This window comes from Pectinophora gossypiella, chromosome 5 (assembly GCF_024362695.1).
Source record: "Pectinophora gossypiella chromosome 5, ilPecGoss1.1, whole genome shotgun sequence".
Lineage (NCBI taxonomy): Eukaryota > Metazoa > Arthropoda > Insecta > Lepidoptera > Gelechiidae > Pectinophora > Pectinophora gossypiella.
The window spans coordinates 4,979,950-5,000,561 of NC_065408.1; the positions used below are offsets into that span (position 1 = coordinate 4,979,950).

Sequence of the window (20,612 nt, forward strand, 5' to 3'; positions counted from 1 at the left end):
GTATGAAAAAGTAATCATAGATAAATAAATATTTAAAAAGCGGCATCCGGCGTAGTCCTGCTAATGTGATGGATTACGCTTTTATACTCGCTCCAATTGATAAGATAAGAGTAAAAGAGAGTTTTCAAAGGAAATGTAGTAATAAGAAGAAGGTAAGTAAGTACCTATCCAGTTACTTCATAAAAGTTACGACGCCATATTATTTTTACGCCATTTTAGTTTCAACATAAGTGAGGCCGCAGGTAAGTGGTTGTAGTAATTATGGTCAGAGCTTAGGAGAGACGTTAGCTGAGAGCTTTTAAACACTAATTTCTCATTTTTTGCTCGTTTCGTTCTTCTAGCTCCCATAGTACCTACAGAGAGTACTCTCGTGATGTTCAACCTTAATTCAAGTGTAATTTTGCTTGTTAACACGTTACGGGTCGCAGCATTGAGAGAAAAGTATAGAAACCCAGTTTTTGTACACTTCTTGATGACCGCTATCAAAAGGACCAGGTCTCAAGTTGGTATTCGATGCGTAATGTTCACCAAAAATTATGAACTATAAACTGCTTTCTACACGAATCGCTTCAAAAACAGCTGATATCGAACAGAAACAGATGATTATGATATTTTTAAAAGGCCTACCTATTTAATATACCAGGTGGTGGCTGGCGGTAGTCGAAATTGTAGGGTTTGTTACGTTGCTCTCATACTAATACAGTTTAAAGTTGAATATATGCCACAACGTTAAAGATATATATTTTAAGCGGGCAATTATAATAAAAAGTTAGTGTTGTAAGTACTGCGAAATATTGGAAAACCATATGTTATTTTAGAGTGATTTTAGCCTCTTGCCTTTTGAGGCTCTGTCCTTGAACGTGTTAAAATCTACGAAAAGGCTGCTACTTCGCCAAATTACATAGTTTCGCCCTTGTTAAACGGTTTTTAAGCGTAAACCTTGAATAAAACACCACAGGTAACATCAGTTCTTTAATTTTGTTTCCTATGCTCTTGAGAATGAAGACCCGCTTTATATCCACACGATTTATTTGTTTAGTTCGTTTACTTTGATTGTAGCCGTGAACCGAGCGCATTATTATTAGAAGAAGAAGAAAAGTAAGTACGCCGAAATATCGCAGGATCTACTTAATTCCTGCAGACTAGGTAAGTATTCGTATTTTCGTATTCATTTGCAGATTATAATTTTTTGTCCAATGCTTGAGAAGATTTATTAACTTATTATTTAACATTACTTAGCCGGAAGCAGTGAAGAAAACCATAGAGCAGCCTTATGGCTAAGAAAAGTTCATAGTATATTTTCAGCTATATTATCCCAGGAAGGCTCTCAATATCAGCAGTGCCAATAAAACACAATAACCTCAGGAAGACAGTGCTAAATCCGTTCTAAGCCGGAACGATTCCGGTTTACTACATCCGACGCTGCATCGACCATTTCCTGGCACTAGACATTTTTCCCCGTCTCTCGAATAGGTTGTTCTAGAACGCACAGGCGATTGACGATGTCTAAATTATTGCGAAATCTTAAACGTGCTCATCTTTAAGGAAAACCACCTCTGTGGTCCAGTGGTTGAGCATTCGGCTCACGATCTGGAGGTCCCGGGTTCGATTCCCGGTGGGGACATATCACAAAAATTACTTTATGGTCCCAAGTTTGGTTTGGTTAGGACATTACTGGCTGATTACCATATTGTCCGAAAGTAAGATGGTCCGTGCTTCGGAAGGCACGTTAAGCCGTTGGTCCCGGTTACTACTCACTGATGTTAAGTAAGTAGTCGTTACATGAGCCATGTCAGGGGCCTTTGGCGGCTCAATAATAAATCTGACACTAAGCTTGATGACGTTGGCACCTCACAACCCACACGATAGAAGAAGATCTCTAAGGAAATACATCTTCTTTAACATAAACTATTTTCTTCTCCTCGTAAGGGATGTTAGATCGATCATAGTCCATCATGAACCCTAGTGTTAAGGTTACTATTGTGCCGCCAAAGATCCTTGACATACATACTAATATTTTTGACTACTTATACCCAATAGTCGAGGACACTGTGTTACTTAAGTTATTGGCGCAAGTCACTGACAATAACTTGTGCTCCCTGTTTGAGGAGTAAGCCACAGGACCACTTTTTTCGCCATTGATGGGTTTGCTCTTGGCCCCAGACTTGCCTGAAGGCATTGACGAGGCTTAAGACAGAGCAATCTCGCCCAGAAGATACCTGTTCACTCTGGCCTTGAAAGCACCCGGATTATATGCATTCGAGAATACAGAAGACGGCAGAGAATTCCACTCCTTAGCAGTGTAAAGCAACAGAAATACTGTAAAATACGAAGTGTCTTGCGTCTGGTTATCTAACTTTTAATTACTTACTTACTTACTACTTTAGAGTACAACTAGGTCAGGATATATACTAACGTTGCCGTTAGTAACGTAGCAGTGGGCTTGTATAAAACACAGTAAAAAGGATAGCAATAGCAAAGATATTTTCTCTAAAACTTCAGTAGGTAAGCGTCTACCTTTAGCCTGAAAATTCTTGAAAGCCACGTAAAAGTGGAGGAAAATTCTCACTGCAATTTCGTGTATCAAGGCGAAAAAGCGACAAATGTAACGGTTAGGGCCTCTTGCGGTCTTCCACCTGGGAGCCATAACTTCGGACTTGCTCAGATTTCAGTACCCGCGTTAAAATTGTCGCTCGAATGTTTATTTATGCAATCTCCGATCTTTTCGTGCGACTAGGTACGTTGAAAACTGCCCACTTGGGTTTTTACCCTGCCCTCGTTTTATTTACCGCGAATTTTAAAACGAAAATGTTCCACACCCTTTTTCGGTCCTCGAGAGGAAACCTAAACTTATTAATTTGTCTGTAACGTCTTTAGGATGTAATCCGATTTTGAAAAAGATATTTTAGAGTATTCTCCATAAGTATCCCTTCCGGTTGATCGAGTAGAAAGCCTGTGCCCAGCAGCATGGCGTAGATATAATAGCATATATATGTAAGTTATGATATTTCTACCCAACTGGTGCAGGAGGGTAATGTTTTTTCCATTTTTAAATTTCGATGTCATAATGATTTGCTCCCTATTAGATTGGTGGATTACCTTCAGGTTTTATTCGATATCGATGTATCGTTCTGAACAGACAGACCCGAAACTAATTCAATAAGAACATTACACGGCTAACATCCGCCTACATAAGTAATATAGATATACACTTATAGTTAGTTGAATAAAGTGAAACGCTGTAGGCACAGCTGGTTCTTGTAATAAAAAGCTAGCATTATAGCACAAACTATTTACAAAATGGCTTATCGTCAGCACCCTTGGCTCACATAGAAAGCAACGAGATCGCACGTTTCTGACAAGTAATATCTCCGAGTCGGGAGCGTAAGAGAAGCCATTTCTTAACCTCAATGTACATTTGTAACACTACTAGTAACTATTTACCCTCGATCTCTTTTGGAAAGAGTATTAGGTTAATTCGTAGGAATCGTAGGACCTACCAGTCGTATCCTCACAAGAAAAAATAGTGACAGTGTTCGTCAGAATCGCCGGTCACTCATATTTTGTCGGCGTATTTCAAGTTAATATGGTGCTCAATAATTGTTGCCAAATTTGTGCAGCCTAGTGCCTTTCACTAAAGAATTACTTCCAACGTATAATAGCAATAAAATAATATTTAAAGGTGACCGGAGGTCCTGACGTCAGGATGGCCAGTCACTCTTACTCTTTGGGTAACTCGGCGTGTTTATAGCTATAGAGACCAAGAGACGCAGAAAAGAAAGTAGTGTGTCAGAATTATATATAGTAAATGGAAATCGGTGGGCTCTGACCCCAAAAGGTCTATCCCTACAAACACATAAGTACCTAAGATTGATCGACATACAAAAAATCCAACACCTTTAGGGAGTAGGTAGGAACTTATTTACGCTGTACAACGACGCCAGCGTAATACCTTAAAAGCGCTCGATTTAGAGTCTTAATTTATGAGGCGTATAAATTTCGTACAATGTAGGCAGCAACCTGTTAAATTCATTGACTGCACGTTCACGTATCTTACTGCCTCGTTCACATTTAATTAAATCCATTAAACATATGGGTAACGTTTAATTTTCCGTGGGACTCCATTTTTGAAATCGTTTAAACGGACCGTCATTCGCAGTAGGTACTCTCCAGCACATCCGGACACTTCATACAAAACACCTCATTTTACACAGACACTACATATTGACGTTATCGTACACGCGTATCTGTGTCTGTGTGTGTGGCGTCTGACGCCCATACGATTAAAGACCACAGAGTAAGACCGAGGGGGATGAGGAACCTAGCCACTGGTGGGGAGCGAAGAGTTGCCGTTCTACTTATCATCCCTATCATCATCCCGTTTTTCACCGGGTCCATTACCTAACCTGAAGATTTGACAGGTCCGGTTTTTTACAGAAGCGACTGTCTGTCTGACCTTCCAACTTGCGAAGGGAAAACCAGCCAAATACAGGTTAGGTCACAAACCTCCGAAAATGCATTTCTCGGGTGTATGGGTTTCCTCACGATGATGTCTTCCTTGAGAGTTGCCGTTTCTATACATAGTATTATTCCTTATTTTATGTCCCCAGTAAAAATTACCCTTTCGATGTGAGAAGGTGTACCCAGGGGCGCCGTTTGCTAACCCAAACACGTGCGCGTTTCGACGCCCCACATCAATGTGGCTCACATAACTGAATTTATTCGTATTTGCTAACGTGTCGCCAGGAAGTTGTCCTGTAAGATTATATGAATAACACATATCCCAAGACTTTTGAGGTCATAGAAATACTTAATATTATCATAAATAGTCTATTATATAATACGTACCACTACTGCCGGACAATCAGGTGATTCAAGCCTGCAATGTCCTAGCCAGACAGAGGACAGTCTCACAAAAGTTATTACAGCCTAAAATAACCCTTAACTCTTTATTCCGTTCATAAAGGGAGGTAACTTTAAAGTGCTAATGATAGCCCGTTTAACAACTCGAAAAATAGAGCTTCTATGCTGTTCTGGGAGCAAATAAAAAACATGAACACGTTCAGCTGCTTGTCTTCCCGGGCATGTCGTAAAAACTGACAGAGGGATTGTGTCCTCTAACATGATGGACTAATGTTATGGGCGATAGGCTGATCCCTTATCACCATAAGGTTTATCATATCCAGCTTACGACATCGTATCAACAGTGGCTGCAAGTTGTCTTTGATTACTTTTGGCTCTGCCCACCCCATTAGGGATTACGGGCGTGAGTTTATGTATGTATGTATGTAGGTAAAAATGGAGCCAATCTACATAGTAATAATTATGTGCTTTATTATAATTTCTAACTTCTTGTGATGTGCATTTGATTATTTCCTCCATGCTAGTACAACAATATTTATCTTACATTATTACAAAAGAAAATAGTTCGAAGATACGCCTAACATAATAAAGAATGTATTCAATCAAAACCTTTGAGATAGTTCCCGCTTTCCGATCCATTTGTTTCCTTTGTGATCGGGATAACTAGACGGCTACACGGGCTTTTGTTGACCGAAACGGTTCTCTAGAAAATCTGGCCTAAAGGTACACAAAACTGATCTTTTATGCTACCTATCCTACTGGGTATGATCAGTAGCTACCTACTGGTAGACGGATTATTTTTCAAAATAAGAAACTACGACGTAGCTACATAAGATATTAAAAACGAAAAATACCTAATAAATATCGAGCTACAAAATATTACAAACAAATAAAATGTTGATACATAGTCGGATGATGAAACTTATGGTGACAAGGGATCAGTCCATGATGTTGGAAAAGACACATTCCCTCTATAATAATTAAAGAGTTATAACGTAGGGAAAACTATACCTAGTCTCTAGTTTGATATTACCTATTTACTCTGATAGAAAAAATCTGTTCTGTATCAGTCAAGACGACTGCAAATTAGCCGCGCACGTTTACATTTTTATCAAGCTGTGACAGGAGCAGCGCCACAAAAACGCCATAGAAATCTAAACCAATCTGTTTAAATAGCACTGCAGTAATAAAACAGTCCGTCTATCAAAATCATTAAGTATAATGATTTGCCCACGAAAAAATGGAAGTTGTTATTTTTTTTTTACCTATTGAACATGATCGTATTATCAATTATTTTGAACGTGTTCAATATACGTCACGCGCTTGCGTTTACATGATAAGCTTTGAAATATGTTTTTACCGTGTAAAATAATTTGAATATGTACTTGTGGTTTGAATTATATTGTGTTATAATATTATATTATGCGCGTTTAAATTATAATACACGCTTCAAGTAACTTATTTGAGGTATTATGGTAAAATTGTATTTGTTATTTTTTTATTTGTTATTGTCTGAAACTAACTTCATAAATGTTAATCGTAATTGATTGACTGACGAATATTTTGGTGATGAAACTGGAATTTTATCTACTTCCCAGTCCCTTTGTTGTCCTACGAGTTGTTCAATGTTATTTCTCTTGTAAATAACATACAAAATGTGGGCTTCGTGTGTGTAAAATGTCTGAGACGAAGGAGACTGACCGAAGCGTGCAAATCGACTTCGATCCTATTTTACCTGACACTGGAGTTTTGTTTTACGAAGAATGTCCTACGGAGTACGAGATACAGCGTCCTAAATTGCTCCCTTTGAAGACGACAACACAAATTCGCTTTGAAGAGCTACAACACGAGGCAGCCAGAGTGTGGCGAGAGAAACAAAAAACTGCAAAGACACCAAAAAATTAGCTTTGTTATCGTAACCTACCTATCATCAGTCAAGATGGTCTACACGTTATTTGTTGTGGAGATAATATTTGCATTCATACTAGCGGCCACATTGCTATATAGATATGGGGACTGTTACCGCAACCATATAATAGTGACAGTGTCCGTACTAACAGCATGGTATTTCTCGTTTGTTATTATGTTTGTGCTGCCTTTGGACGTATCTTCAGTGAGTATTTACTTATTATATTAACATACTATATTGTCATAATATAAAATTATAGTATTCTAACTAAAATCCTATTTAATTTGATAGACATTAATTGCTTGCACAAAAAAAAATATTTACCAACATTGTTAACTTTGTTTCTTTTCCATAGACCGTCTATCGGCAGTGCAAGCTAGAGAACACCACAAATCCAGTGACAGCAGGACCGGTGTCAGTATCGGGGATTGGCAACGAATCAACCACAGTCCCTACTCCTGCCAGTCAATGTCAGGAACCGTGGAGTTTTGTTCCCGATGACGTGTTCCGTAACCTATGGCGGGTACTGTACTGGACGTCGCAGTGTTTGACTTGGTAATTATTTTGTTATGATTTATAATAATAAAATCATCTCCCTAGCATTGTCCCATTTTCACAGGGTTTGCTTACCTAACCTGACGATTTGACATGAGCAGTTTAAAAAGTTTGCTAATACCTAATTAAGTTTTACCTAGTACACATCCACATGTCATGGTCATGGTTCATGGTTGGTTGGGCTTTATTTTGATGATAAGAATATTTTTGAAGTTTTATTTAGTTTTAATTGTTTTTAGTTCCCATAAGACATCTTTGTAGACATTCCACTGTACATTCCATTGGCTAGTAATTTGTGCTTTAGGTAATTACTCTAAAACCAGAGGTACTTAGTTAGGAGTCATGTTGCAGAAACCGGTTAAGTTAATTATCCTAAATGCCTAAATAACATACCTTTAAAAGCTGTTTGCATTGAAGAAGTAAAAGGGTGTCAACAAGTTTCCCTACAAAATCACAGATTCATGTAGACACAGATAGACAGACATACTTACTCACATCTACAAATCTATTTTCAATTGTAAGAGTAAATAAAATATGTCAAGTCATTGGACTAGCTGCTATTGCCAGTTCTGGCCTAAAATTAATTTTAATTTAGGTTACAAACAATCAAACTCTCTTTCTTTCACTCACCTTAGAAGAAGAATATCTCTATTTAGAGATTTCAAACTAAAATAAAATTCAGTTTTGTCCACTAGCCCTTGCGGCACGGCAACCGCGTTGTGCGCGACGCGATTTATATCGAGGGTTTTGCCCAATAGCCGTACGACTTCTATCCACATATATAGTATTTGCTGCATCTATTGGTCGAAACCCTCGACATAATTCGTGCAACGCTCGGCGCGGTTGCCGTACAGAGCCTGTTGATTCTGGACCATGGTCTATCTCCATGTACAGTCATGAGCAAAATCATGTACCCACTTTAAAACCCTGTCGCACTATCATATTTGACATTTAATAAGTCTTAAGGTTAAATTGGTCAAGAAAGTGAATGTGACATTGTTTCAAAGTGTAACATATTAGTACCCGTGAGTCCCGTGACCATACTTTATTCATGCATTCTCTCAGTCTATTTTATTTTTACAAATAAATAAAAATAATAACTGATTAATAAATTAATTTATTATTATTATTTTCTTTGGAGTTTGTATGGATATACTGCCTTGTAACGTCATCACTAAAAGTGGACAAATGTGGTACTCATTGATCATCATCATCATCAGCCGTACGACGCCCACTCATTGATACTTAATTCATAAATAAAATTCGAAAAGAAGTCGAAAAGTAAAAAGAGATTTTTATCATCTTAGACTGGCTTCTATTCTATTCTAGATTATCATTTTATAATTTATCTCAGTCACATTCATTCACATTCAGTCATTTGACTCAGTCAAACACCCTATTATCTAAATTACACACTAGTTAATAAAATTGTATAATATCAAATCTTTCATTTATAAAATGTAAACAGAACTGCTAGGGAAAACAGGTTCTAAGATCAATATGTTGTGTAACAACCTGTTAAACATTTACCTAGATAAAATATATTATTATAGGTATACCAGAATTTACAATTAGATACCATTATGAAGTCATAAACTCTCATTAATTAGATTTTATTAGCATATTGATTGTAAGGTCAGCCATTGTGTTTTGAGATTTGGGATAAAGTCCTGCCAACAATATGCACACATGTGTTTGTTAAATGTTTATGATATCTATAAAGCTTAATCAAACATCTTTTAGAACTATTTTATTGTAAATATTGTATTGTTCTGTCATAAATTATAAAGCAGTAAAACTTTCGCCCTATTTCCAGGCGAAAAGATTTGACGTATTAGATCGTTTTTATAGATCTGTCTATCTTTATCAAATAAATTGTATGCATTATGATTGTGATAATCCGGAGCTTATTTATAGCGTAGGTAGGTATATAAATGCAAGACTCATATTTATTATCCAAAATGAGTAATCGCATATTTTCGTCACATTTATTTTCAGTCATAAAATGTAAAATTCATTGTTTTAAGTTTACGCGGTTATTATCATAATTAAAACACATAATAACGGGACGGGGGAGTCTCATATCCCTGCTTTAAACGCGGTAAGAACCCATTATTATGTGTTTTAATCATATAAAATTCAGTTGTATTTTTTTTGAGGTACCTTATAGTAGGTTTTCCTCAGATGGTATTAAATACTTGGCTGGATGACAGACGTAATATTTTTACAGTGTAGCATTGAGATTTAAGTGAGGGTACCTATACTATACAGTAACATAATTGAAAAAAAAAGTAACCATTTTAAATCGTAAGTTTTTCACCTACTACTGCTTGTCAACTTATACTGCATGAACATTACCAATAATGTGCCGTCAAAGGGAACATTCCCAAATTACTAAGCATACTGGCTGCTTTTTGTTCAAATAGTTCTTTCTCGTACTAAAAAAAAAATTAAATAATAATATAATATTAATATTTGCCTGAAAGTCAGGTAATAAAGCTCTTTTTGAAACTTTTGCACCTTTGATAATGGCACATCACTGCACATTACATAACATTACTCCAGTAATAAATACTAATTTACGTTTTATTTTCTTTTCAGGCTTATAATGCCAATGATGCAGTCATACAGCAAAGCAGGGGACTTCACGGTTAAAGGCAAACTAAAGTCGGCTTTGGTCGACAACGCAATATACTATGGGTCATACCTCTTCATTTGTGGCATCCTCCTCATATACCTGGCCTTGCAACCGGGGACCTCTTTGGACGGTCCAAAGATAAAGGCCATTGCCTCATCGGCATCCAATACTTGGGGTCTGTTTCTACTGATCCTTCTGCTTGGATACGCCCTAGTGGAAGTACCAAGGAATCTTTGGAACAATTCGAAGAAAAACTACACATTGACATATAGCTACTTCAAAATAGCTAAGTTGAGTACGGACAAGTGTGAAGCGGAGGAATCTGTCGACGATATTTTAGATGTAAGTTGGAACATTGATAGTGTAAACTGGAATAGGTTAGTTAGTTAGTGGGCTCTGTTTTCCGCATTTAGACTCTAAGATGGCCCCTTATGCGTGCTATTGTTGACTACGTAAGCCAACCTAACTCCTTCCAGAAGCTCAGAAGCCTCCTGGGGTTTTCACTGGGGTTTGTGCTGACACTCCCGTGCATTCCAGGATAGGAACTGGAATAGGTATTTACGACGTAAGCACGATTTTTGAGTAGCATTGGCTAATTAAATTTAAGTATTAAAAATCAATTCTCAAACCAGAATCTCCATGCTCAATGCAATCTCGTATTACTTAGGTTAGGTACAGTTTTCATAGTACTGTATTTTTATTTTTTCAAAGTTTGAGTTACAATCAGTCCACTACACAGAACTTTATTCTTCAATGACGCGTAGGAACTGATCATGTTTCTATAAAAAAATACATACAAAGAATCACGCTCGTAACCCCGAAGGGGTAGGCAGAGGTGTGTAGAATTATTACACCTACCAGCTATTTTAGAGTTCAGTTATGTTGTAGCTGCATATATTTTTTTAATGTGTTCTGTTTTCCTAATCAGAGCCTGAACTCAGTGTGCGCGGCGGTGGGCCCGGGCCACCCTCTGCAGCGGCACGTGGAGACCATCATACAGAAGCTGCCCATCCAGCTCCGCGACAGACTCAACTCCCGCGCACCGCCCGAGCGCCCGGCACCGCCCTCCTTCAAGTCACTCGTCAACTTGCATAAAAAAGTATGGCTTTCTATTTATTATTATTATTATTTATTTATTTAGTTCGGAAAACAAAGAGTTCCATTGGTGTTTGGTGGTTGGTGGTGTTATTTATCAGTACATTCATTTTTCACATTCACCACTGTTGAATAGTATAAACCCCCCCTACCCCCCACCCCATCCGAGCTTCTTCACCCCACACCCAATGATTGTTACCGCGAGAGTCACTGTCGTAACGTGTTTAGCCATTACCAAACCGTGTTTAGCCGGACACTGCACATAAAAATCTCATTCTTACCGTGTGCCGAATTGAAGGAAGGAATTGGAGTTGGTCTTTGATAGACAAGATTGGAGAATGCTACACTGACAAGAGCGTGGCTCTTAAATTAGTGATGACCGTGTGCCGCCTTACGGCGAATTGCGAGCGAGACAAAAAATCGAGGGGGATTGTCTGCCCCCACTCCTTAGCGTCCATCTACACTAAAGTAAAACCCAGAGGGGGTGAGGTAAATCTATACGAATTGGTGTAGGGCGGAGAGGAACCGACATAACCCACATGCGATTTTTAGGACAGAGTGAGATAAAAAACAGATAATCACATTCTATTTTTTTTTTCTCCAAAACAAGTAACAAGCAAAAACATTAAAATTCCCTTTAATTTGCAGACAATAAAATCCCTACATGTGCTCCAACGCACGGAGACGCAGTGGGGGCTGATGCTGGAGCGCATCTTCCACCTGGAGGACGTGGCAGCCAACCTGCGCTCGCCCGACAAGCGCTTCCAGCACACCTTCCACACGCCGCGCCCGAGACTGCAGCGGATACTCTACCCGCCGCCTATTGGTCAGTATTCTAGAATAGAAGAGCTTCATAGGAGAACATCCCTTTCTCACAATGTCCTTACCAATATTTAGTAATATATACTAAACACACCACCAGGACACCAGGGTTGATGAGGTTGGTATTCCACCTCACAGCCCACACGATAAGAAGTAATATATACTATTACATACATCACTATGCTAATGAACGTTACAACACTGGCTTCTGTACTTTGACACATCTAACTCGTGCCGCGCATTGAAGGTATTTTAAAATGTTATCAATACATTATTAATTATACTGAACTAAACATTCTGTATAATAATATTTCTGGCCCTGCTACCTGGAGCCATGGTACTCTAGTTGGCAAAACGCTTGACTGGCACTCTGAGGTCACATGTTCGAAAGCCAGCACGCGCCTAAACCAATGATTTTCGAGTTCAAGTTTGGATCATAAATGCCACGTGGTCAACGGTGAAGAAAACCCACATTCCCGAGAAATGCGTTTCGGAGGTATGTGACTTTCCCTTCGCGGGTTGGAAGGTCGGACAAGCAGTTGCTTCTGTATAAAACCGGACCATCATCATCATCATCAGCCGTACGACGCCCACTGCTGGGCATAGGCCTCCCCCAAGGATCTCCACGACGATCGGTCCTGCGCTGCCCGCATCCAGCGGCTTCCCGCGACCTTCACCCGATCGTCGGTCCACCTTGTAGCGGGCCTACCCACCGAGCGTCGTCCGACGCGTGGTCGCCATTCCAGAACCTTTCCGCCCCATTGGCCATCGGTTCTCCTCGCTATGTGTCCTGCCCACTGCCACTTCAGCTGGAACCTAAAACTGGACCTGTCAGTTCAAATCAAATCTTCAGGTTGGGTTAGGGATTCTCTGGCCCTGCTAATTGTAGCTTCTCATCCCCAGAATGGTGGTGGGAGTGTTTCTTGCGCCAATACTTCCTGAAGACGATGGCAGTCATCACCGGGATCCTGTCGGTCGCCGTGGTCTGGTCTGAGATGACCTTCTTCTGTAAGAAGCCAGTTCTCTCTATATTCGCGAACATCATCATCGCGGCGGGAAGCAACTATAATTATGCTGCTATTGTGGTGAGTTCCTTGTTTCAGTACTTGTTTACAATAACATCATGATAAAATAAAACTTCACATCACTAATTTAAGAGCCACGCTCTTGTCGGTGTAGCATTCTCCATTCTTGTCTATCAAAGGCCATATCCTTCACTTCCTTATAAGACACGACTTTCGTCTTCTCTTTAATTTGTTACATGTAAGCTCTTCTTATTGGTCTTCCCCTGCCTCTTTCCTTGTAGCTTCCCTTCGTAAAATAAAACGTATACATATATAAATTATTTATCTGTGAATTGTTTGTCTTTGATAAGAATAAAAAAAAAACAGCCTCCGTGGTCTAGTGGTTAGAGCGTTAGGCTCAAGATCTGGAGGTCCGGGTTCGATTCCCGATGGGGACATTGTCGAAATCACTTTGTGAGACTGTCCTTTGATTGTCCGAAAAAGTAAGATGATTCCGTGCTTCGGAGGGCACGTTAAGCCGTTGGTCCAGGCTATTAGCCGTAAAAACACCTCCACCAACCAGCAGTGGAGCAGCGTGGTGGAGTATGCTCCATACCCCCTCCGGTTGATTGAGGGGAGGCCTGTGCCCAGCAGTGGGACGTATATAGGCAGTTTATGTTATGTATGATAAGAATGGAAGAAACGAAAGTAGTGTGACAGGATCGTAATTGGAATTCTATGGTCTCTGCCTACCCCAATGGGAGATAGGCGTGATCTTATGTATGTGTGATTTTTTTTCTTCACTACTTTTTTTTGTTCCAGACTATATCCACGCTAATAATAGCGTATATGTTCTACTGCGCGTACTCTACACTACTCAAGATCCGCGTTTTAAACTTGTACTACTTGGCCGCGCACCATCAGACCAACGAATACAGTCTCATCTTCTCGGGGATGATGGTGTCGCGGCTCACGCCTGCTATGTGCCTTAACTTCCTAAGTCTGGTACACATGGATTCCCACGTCATCAAGGAACGGGTGCAGGAGACTTTTTATACGCAGGTGAGTGTTTTTTATTACTTTCAAATATACAGGGTGTTAGTGACATCGTAACGAATACTAAGGGGGATGATTCAGACCATGATTCTGAGTTAATATCAAGTTGAATTTTCCGTCGCCAAAGTATGGAACTGAAAATAATTTTAAAAAACACAAAAAAGTTCATGAATTTTCCGACAGGAAATTCCACTTGATATCAAACACACGATAGATGGCGTTGTTCACTTTTAACGTGATAATTACCTATTTTCTCATTACTGGGGTACATAGTTATTCAAAAATGTAATGTAATGGCAGAAGCATTATACAAAACTAATTGTTGCATGATATTTGGATCACATTATGTATAAAATGTTGTTGCTACCTATATTGCTTCTCTTTATTTTGATCAGAATAATAATGGGTGGCAGTTGTAATTGTATCTTGGTGTAATATAAAGTCATTGTCGAAATCACTTTGTAAGACTGTCTTTTGTTTGGTAAGGACTTTTCAGGCTTGAATCACCTGATTGTCCGAAAAAGTAAGATGATTCCGTGCTTCGGAGGGCACGTTAAGCCGTTGGTCCCGGCTATTAGCCGTAAAAACACCTCCACCAACCCGCAGTGGAGCAGCGTGGTGGAGTATGCTCCATACCCCCTCCGGTTGATTGAGGGGAGGCCTGTGCCCAGCAGTGGGACGTATATAGGTTGTTTATGTATGTTATGTAATACAGAGGGTCATCATTTACACCCAAAAAAGTACTTGTAACAGACATCTGTTATCCATGGAATTAGAACTTTAAACGAAGAAAAAACTTAACAACGCCATCTATCGTCTTTTTGGAGAACGCCGATTGGAAAGTCCCTCATTGTTTATAGGATGTCAGTGGATGACCATGTTTTTGCTCCAGGTGATGGGCCACATGGACGTATTAGGCATCATCGCTGAGGGCTTCAACATATACTTCCCGATGCTGGTGGTGCTGCTGTGTGCGGCCACGTACTTGTCTCTAGGCAGCCGGCTGCTCTCCATGTGCGGCTTCCATCAGTTCGTGGGTGACGATGAGCTCACCACCGACTTGGTCGACGAAGGACGAGAAATTGTCAAGCGAGGTACACTGACACCCTTACAACACGTTGAGTCCATAATTTTCTAATGGCAAACATGGCTGTCTTGTTCCTTTGATGTTTTCTTCTACATCTGATGTCGGAATGTTCGGAACTATCACATTATGGATCTACCTACTCCACTTCAATTTCGTCAGTCATCCCGTGATCATGGCACTTGCAAGTTTTGAAATATCGGAAGTCTCATATCCCTGATTTTAACGCGATAAGAACCCGGTATTATGTGTTTTGATTATGATAATGATCGCGTTAACCTCAAACAATGTTGATTCCATGTTGTTCGTTTTAGTTACATCATCCCCTTATCATCTACGGGCAACTAGATGTGTTGTCTCGTCTTCATCATCTCCTTAACATTATCCCGTTTTACACGCGGTCCGCTTACCTAACCTGAAGATTTGACAGGTCCGGTTTTTTACAGAAGCAACAAATGCTGGTCTATCTTCCATAAAAAAAACACAGAACTCGATTCGGCTTCAGCTGATCATTTGGATATTTTAAGTCACTTAAGCTACTTATGAAGGAGTAAATCCCAGGGACAGCCTTTTACAGACAAGCAGCATAAGCTTATTAATAGGGTTCCGAGTTGGGAGAGAACTCTAACACTCGTAACCTAAGATTCTGACTCGAAACTTCCTCCAATCTACTGGGCCTCAGCTGGGGATTTTGATATTTTAAGTTCTCATTTACGTCCTCGACTTGAGGACTACTCATTGGAATCGAGCATATCATACTGCCAACATAATAATACGAAACTAATGAAGTCAAGCCTCACTGGAGTAAACTCGTCGATCATCTAAGAATAGAAGATAATAATATTTTGAGCTGAGGTCTTCCTTAAGGTCGCGTCAACTATGGACAGAGTTGAGGAAGGTTCGATTCAACAATTTAGAATACTTGACTTGACTTTGGGTGGGTATGGGGAACTTTTTATTCTTTGCAATGTAAAATTGAATCTGTTCAAATATCTGCTGGATAAACGTGTTTGATATCAGTACTTCTATCTGCCAGTTAAGTTGTGGGTGGGCTATTCAGAAAAGTCAGAGACGTTCGGGCGGTTAGCTCAAACATTTATTGTATGTGCACCATTAAATGAAATGACTATCGTTTCGCAGAGAAACGCAAGCGGCAGCGAGCAGAAGAGACGATGACCCGGCGGCGCGACTTCAGCGAGCGGTACTCGACCTACCGCACTGGACGCGAGAACCAGGACGGAGGTAATACCATTGCCTACTCACAAAATTCATTCACAGGTAGTCAAAAGACAAACTGCAATATATTTAAAAAACAAAAACGTTTCATAAAGTTTCACGCCGGTGCGGTATGAAATTACGGCAATCAATTCATCTAAAAAAGCAATATTGCAATTTGACATTTGCGCATATAGAAGTAAGTGCTTTTTAGATGAACTTTGATGTGGCCTTTATGGCCCCCCAGTTCTCTACAGTCATTGTTTGTTACCTCACACGACCATACTACCAGTTATTGTGCATGTCTCTCACCTTCCAGCCCGCACCGGGCTCCTCAACGACGTCGACTCAGATTACTACGTGCAACCGAGTCCCGAACGTTCACAACCAATCAGCGGCTACCAGCGAGCCGAGGTACCCTACAACAGAACCAACTTGACTCTAGAAGATGAGTTGGATCAACGCTTTGGAGACAGCACCCTCCCGTCCATCAGGACTGAGTTTGACGGCAGAAGGGACAAGCTAACCATGCCCCCAAAAGGACTCTTCGACGATGTGTAGAACCTTATGTGGTGGTGTAATAATTCTAGTTTTACTGAACACATTTCAATGCAGTTTTGTGGAATTTCTTAAGTGATTTAGGTTAGTATTAATAAACTAATCTCAGCTTTGAGACTGCCCTCAAGATCATGTCAATGTGACAGTTCTTATATAAAAACAGGGACTTGGGCATGGTCTTGAGGGTAGTCTCAGCTGAGAGTAGTTTATTAAGACCACCCTTAACACTTTCAGACTACAGACGTTCCGATTCCAAGGTGTCATACTACCTATTATGAACCATCAATGACCCATGGTCTCTGCCCGTGAAAGGGTTAAAGGACTGGTTTATGTCAAGTTTTATTTTTATGTTATTTTTATACTATATTTTTAATTTATTACAACAAACGATTTCAATTAGTTTGACGAGTGTTTTACTTTTATAATTTGGTTGGAATCGAATTAAACATAGTTGGCGAGGAGTGGGTGAATATCTTATACACCCCTGCCTACCCCTTAAAGGATACAGGCGTGATGCTATGCTATGTTATATACGGCGAAATATGCACTCATATTTCCTAATTCGTTGCCATAATGGTTGCAATACACATATAATGCAGATACTAAGAATCTGTGTACAGTCATGTGCAGTATCATAATAATCACTTTAGAACCCTGTCGCCTTAACATATTTGACATTTAGTGAGATTTACAGTTAAATTTGTCAAAAAAGTTAACATGACATGGTACTAGTATACATAAGTATCGTGACCGCACATAATCTGATGCTACTTTCGATTCGACGAACCAAACAAAGTATCTCCAAATTAGCCCTGATAACGTTTTTGAAATGTATTCACCAAAACGTCAGTTTGAAACTACATCCTATCTAACAAGTTCATGTAAAGTATTGTATATTTTGCTAAGAAAGGACTGTGTGCAAATTTATGTACAAAATCATGCTATTTATTCTAGCTTCGTCCAGTTATTTTTGTAATTAATGTAATTTATGTTGTGTAGAATAAACTGTAGGAATAATAGAAGGTGCAATTACTAATAAATTGTAGATAGACTGTAGTAGTCTTGCAACTACCAGCTAGTTTGGAATATACGCCATAAATAAGCCGAAAGAATTCCCACTCGGCCTACGTCGCGTCCCTAAAACATTTAAAACTGCAACATAATACCTATAGATAACAAAAATAGACTACCCAGGTAATTTTGTTACTGTTTATTTATTTCTGCTTAAAAATAATTGTAGTTGTGATATATCTCTGGCTTCTCTTTTTACCATAAACACAATCACAATTTTTGAATCGCATAGTACATGTACTGCAAACTCTACATGATACCATGGTATAAGAAAATCAGGTATGCTCAATCCTATGACAAGCCGCCATTGCTAGCCCTTTGATGACGTAAGTGTTACCACTGTGTTACCATTAAATTGGTATCTCCAAAATTCCAAGGACATTAATTTTATTACTGAAAATTAGGCGAATTACTGACTAATATTTAATTACTCTTACTTGTCACATATATGAAAATCATTAAAACTATAAGTAAATCTTTTACTAAAAGTTCAAAATTTCCTTGCAAAATAAATATAAGAACGTGAGGCGTGGGTAATTTATTTTTACAAAATGGCAACGCAGGGCGGGATGACGTCAGCTGGGCTAACCTTGAAATGTTAGCTGTCACTTTTGACCTGGTTTTCTTATATCATGCATGATGCAAGGTGAACTAAATCTGGCCGGCTTACTGAGGGACTTTTCAGTCTACCTACCTCAAATACAATATAGATGGCGCTGTACAGATTTTCCGTCGTTTAACCTTCTAATTTAATGCATGACAGACATATGCATTTTATATCTTTGTTTTTGGGTATAAATTTTGACCCTTTTTATTACACCTAGGCACAATTACATCTTCCACTGATCAAAATATAGAGACGCAATATAGATAGCAACATAATTAAATACATAATGTGATCCATATATCAAGCAACAATTATTTTTATAATTGCTTCTGCCATTACATTGTACTTTGGAATAATTATGTACCCCGAGTAATGTGAAAATAGGTAATTATCACGTCAAAGCTGTACAGCGCTATCTATATTGTTTTTGGTGAACGTAGCTTTTTTTTTTCTTGAATGAATGGGAACGTAGCCTTGAAAGTCCCTCCTCGACCTTTTATTGTCTATGGGTATTATTGACAAATAACTTTTATATATAGGCCTAGAATTTTAATGTAAATTATTTACCGTCAATCGAAATACTACACATGTTTTTCGAAATCTATACTTAAATCACTAGTTTATATGGCTATTGTAATAATTATAACAATGGTGCCGATTCCAGTACACATCATCTAATTTTATTCCAAGTTATACCTGTCATTTTCTTATCCGCCGAAAAGGAAAGGGACGGGTAATCGACAAGCATAAAATTTTTGGAACACATGTCAATTTTAGACAAATCTAATATACCCCCAAAATTTGATATCGGCTAATAACCAGACAGCCTATTTTATTCTCCCAAGTTATTCATTCCTTCTATCATTCATTTTAAAATTAACAGTTGTCATTCATCCGTCCCTTTCCTTTTCGTCGGATAAGAAAATGACGCGTATAACTTAAAATAAAATTAGGTTTCTGCAGGAATCGGAGCCGTTACTGTGTTATGTTCATAATAAATGGCAAACAATACAGGTATAGTGTACAATATAGACAAGTATAAACGTAAACTTTATGGTGTTGACTCTATGCTTAGTGCGAGAAAGAAATAGCAAGAGCTTTACTCAAATCTAAATCATAGAATAATACTACGTAACTCCGCCCCGCACCAATTTGTATCGCCAACCGAACCCTCTGGGTCTTACTTTAGTTTTAAATGGCCGAATGCCGCTGGGACTAAGAGGCAGCGCGTGGACTCTGTCACACGCGCATTTACGCGTTAGGCGGCACACTTTTTTTTTGACGTGACTTATTGTAGATTTGCCGCAGATGGCATTAACTACTTGGCCGGACAAATGGGGAGCGCTGAAGGCACTCACCCGGTACAACGTTTAAGACAACAGGCAGTTGGGCGCGAACCTCGGCTCAGGGCGTCGTCTGAGAGGAAAGGCGGCACACGTTAACACGATTGAACACGTTTTTGTATGCCAATATCAAAAATCAAGTTCGGTCGGACAGAATCGGTATGTGTAAAAACATAACCATACTAACCACTAACAATTAAATGCAGTACAGTTAATTACCTCGCATCTTATGAAGTTGGTAAAGAACGTTTCAAATAGTAGTATTCACTGTTATAAAAATCTATTACAATTTTAACACTTTAATGACGACTAAAATCTAAATCCTAACAGAGACCCAAAAATACAAACAAAATAATTTATACTTACTTATAAGCATTTTAAAGAGATTATTGTATGTTGTGTTGTGTAAAATATATAAATCATTATTTGTATCTAAAATTAATTTGGATAGCACTATGTTTGGAATTACGTAATCATTATTACTGTTAATACATTTGGTTTCATTCCATAGATTTATGAATGCAATGCATTAAACAATGTGATAATATAATATTTTGAAGTTTTATTACAGTTGAGGTTGGTACCCCACCCACACGATAGAAGAAGTAGAAACTACCAATATTTATTTATTTATTCATTGTAGCAATAGGCTCGCCCCTATTACATAGGACTTAACACGTTGACAGTCCAGTTATTCATATACGGATCACGACGAACTAGCTCCATGCGTCTCCGTGACCCATACATGGGTCACTAAGAAACGACCTAAGGGCGGGTGCTCCACTTGGATCC

General features: G+C 39.0%; 1 protein-coding gene and 1 long non-coding RNA gene across 4 annotated transcripts in view; both read left to right on the plus strand.

Moving 5' to 3' along the window:
* Positions 1-20,612, plus strand: part of LOC126366688 (uncharacterized) — a 207,547-nt gene that overhangs the window by 116,403 nt on the left and 70,532 nt on the right. The gene's annotated exons all lie outside the window — the stretch shown is intronic.
* Positions 6,407-20,370, plus strand: LOC126366586 (LMBR1 domain-containing protein 2 homolog). Of its 2 annotated transcripts, none has more exons than XM_050009738.1 (10): positions 6,407-6,976; positions 7,128-7,327; positions 9,929-10,307; positions 10,894-11,064; positions 11,709-11,886; positions 12,786-12,967; positions 13,709-13,948; positions 14,835-15,036; positions 16,167-16,268; positions 16,561-20,370. In XM_050009738.1, exons 1-10 carry the CDS (start codon positions 6,803-6,805, stop codon positions 16,800-16,802), a joined length of 2,070 nt encoding a protein of 689 aa, XP_049865695.1. In that variant the 5' UTR covers positions 6,407-6,802; the 3' UTR covers positions 16,803-20,370. The 2 variants fall into 2 exon arrangements, with proteins under 2 accessions (XP_049865695.1, XP_049865696.1); XM_050009739.1 differs by having other exon boundaries at positions 16,594-20,370.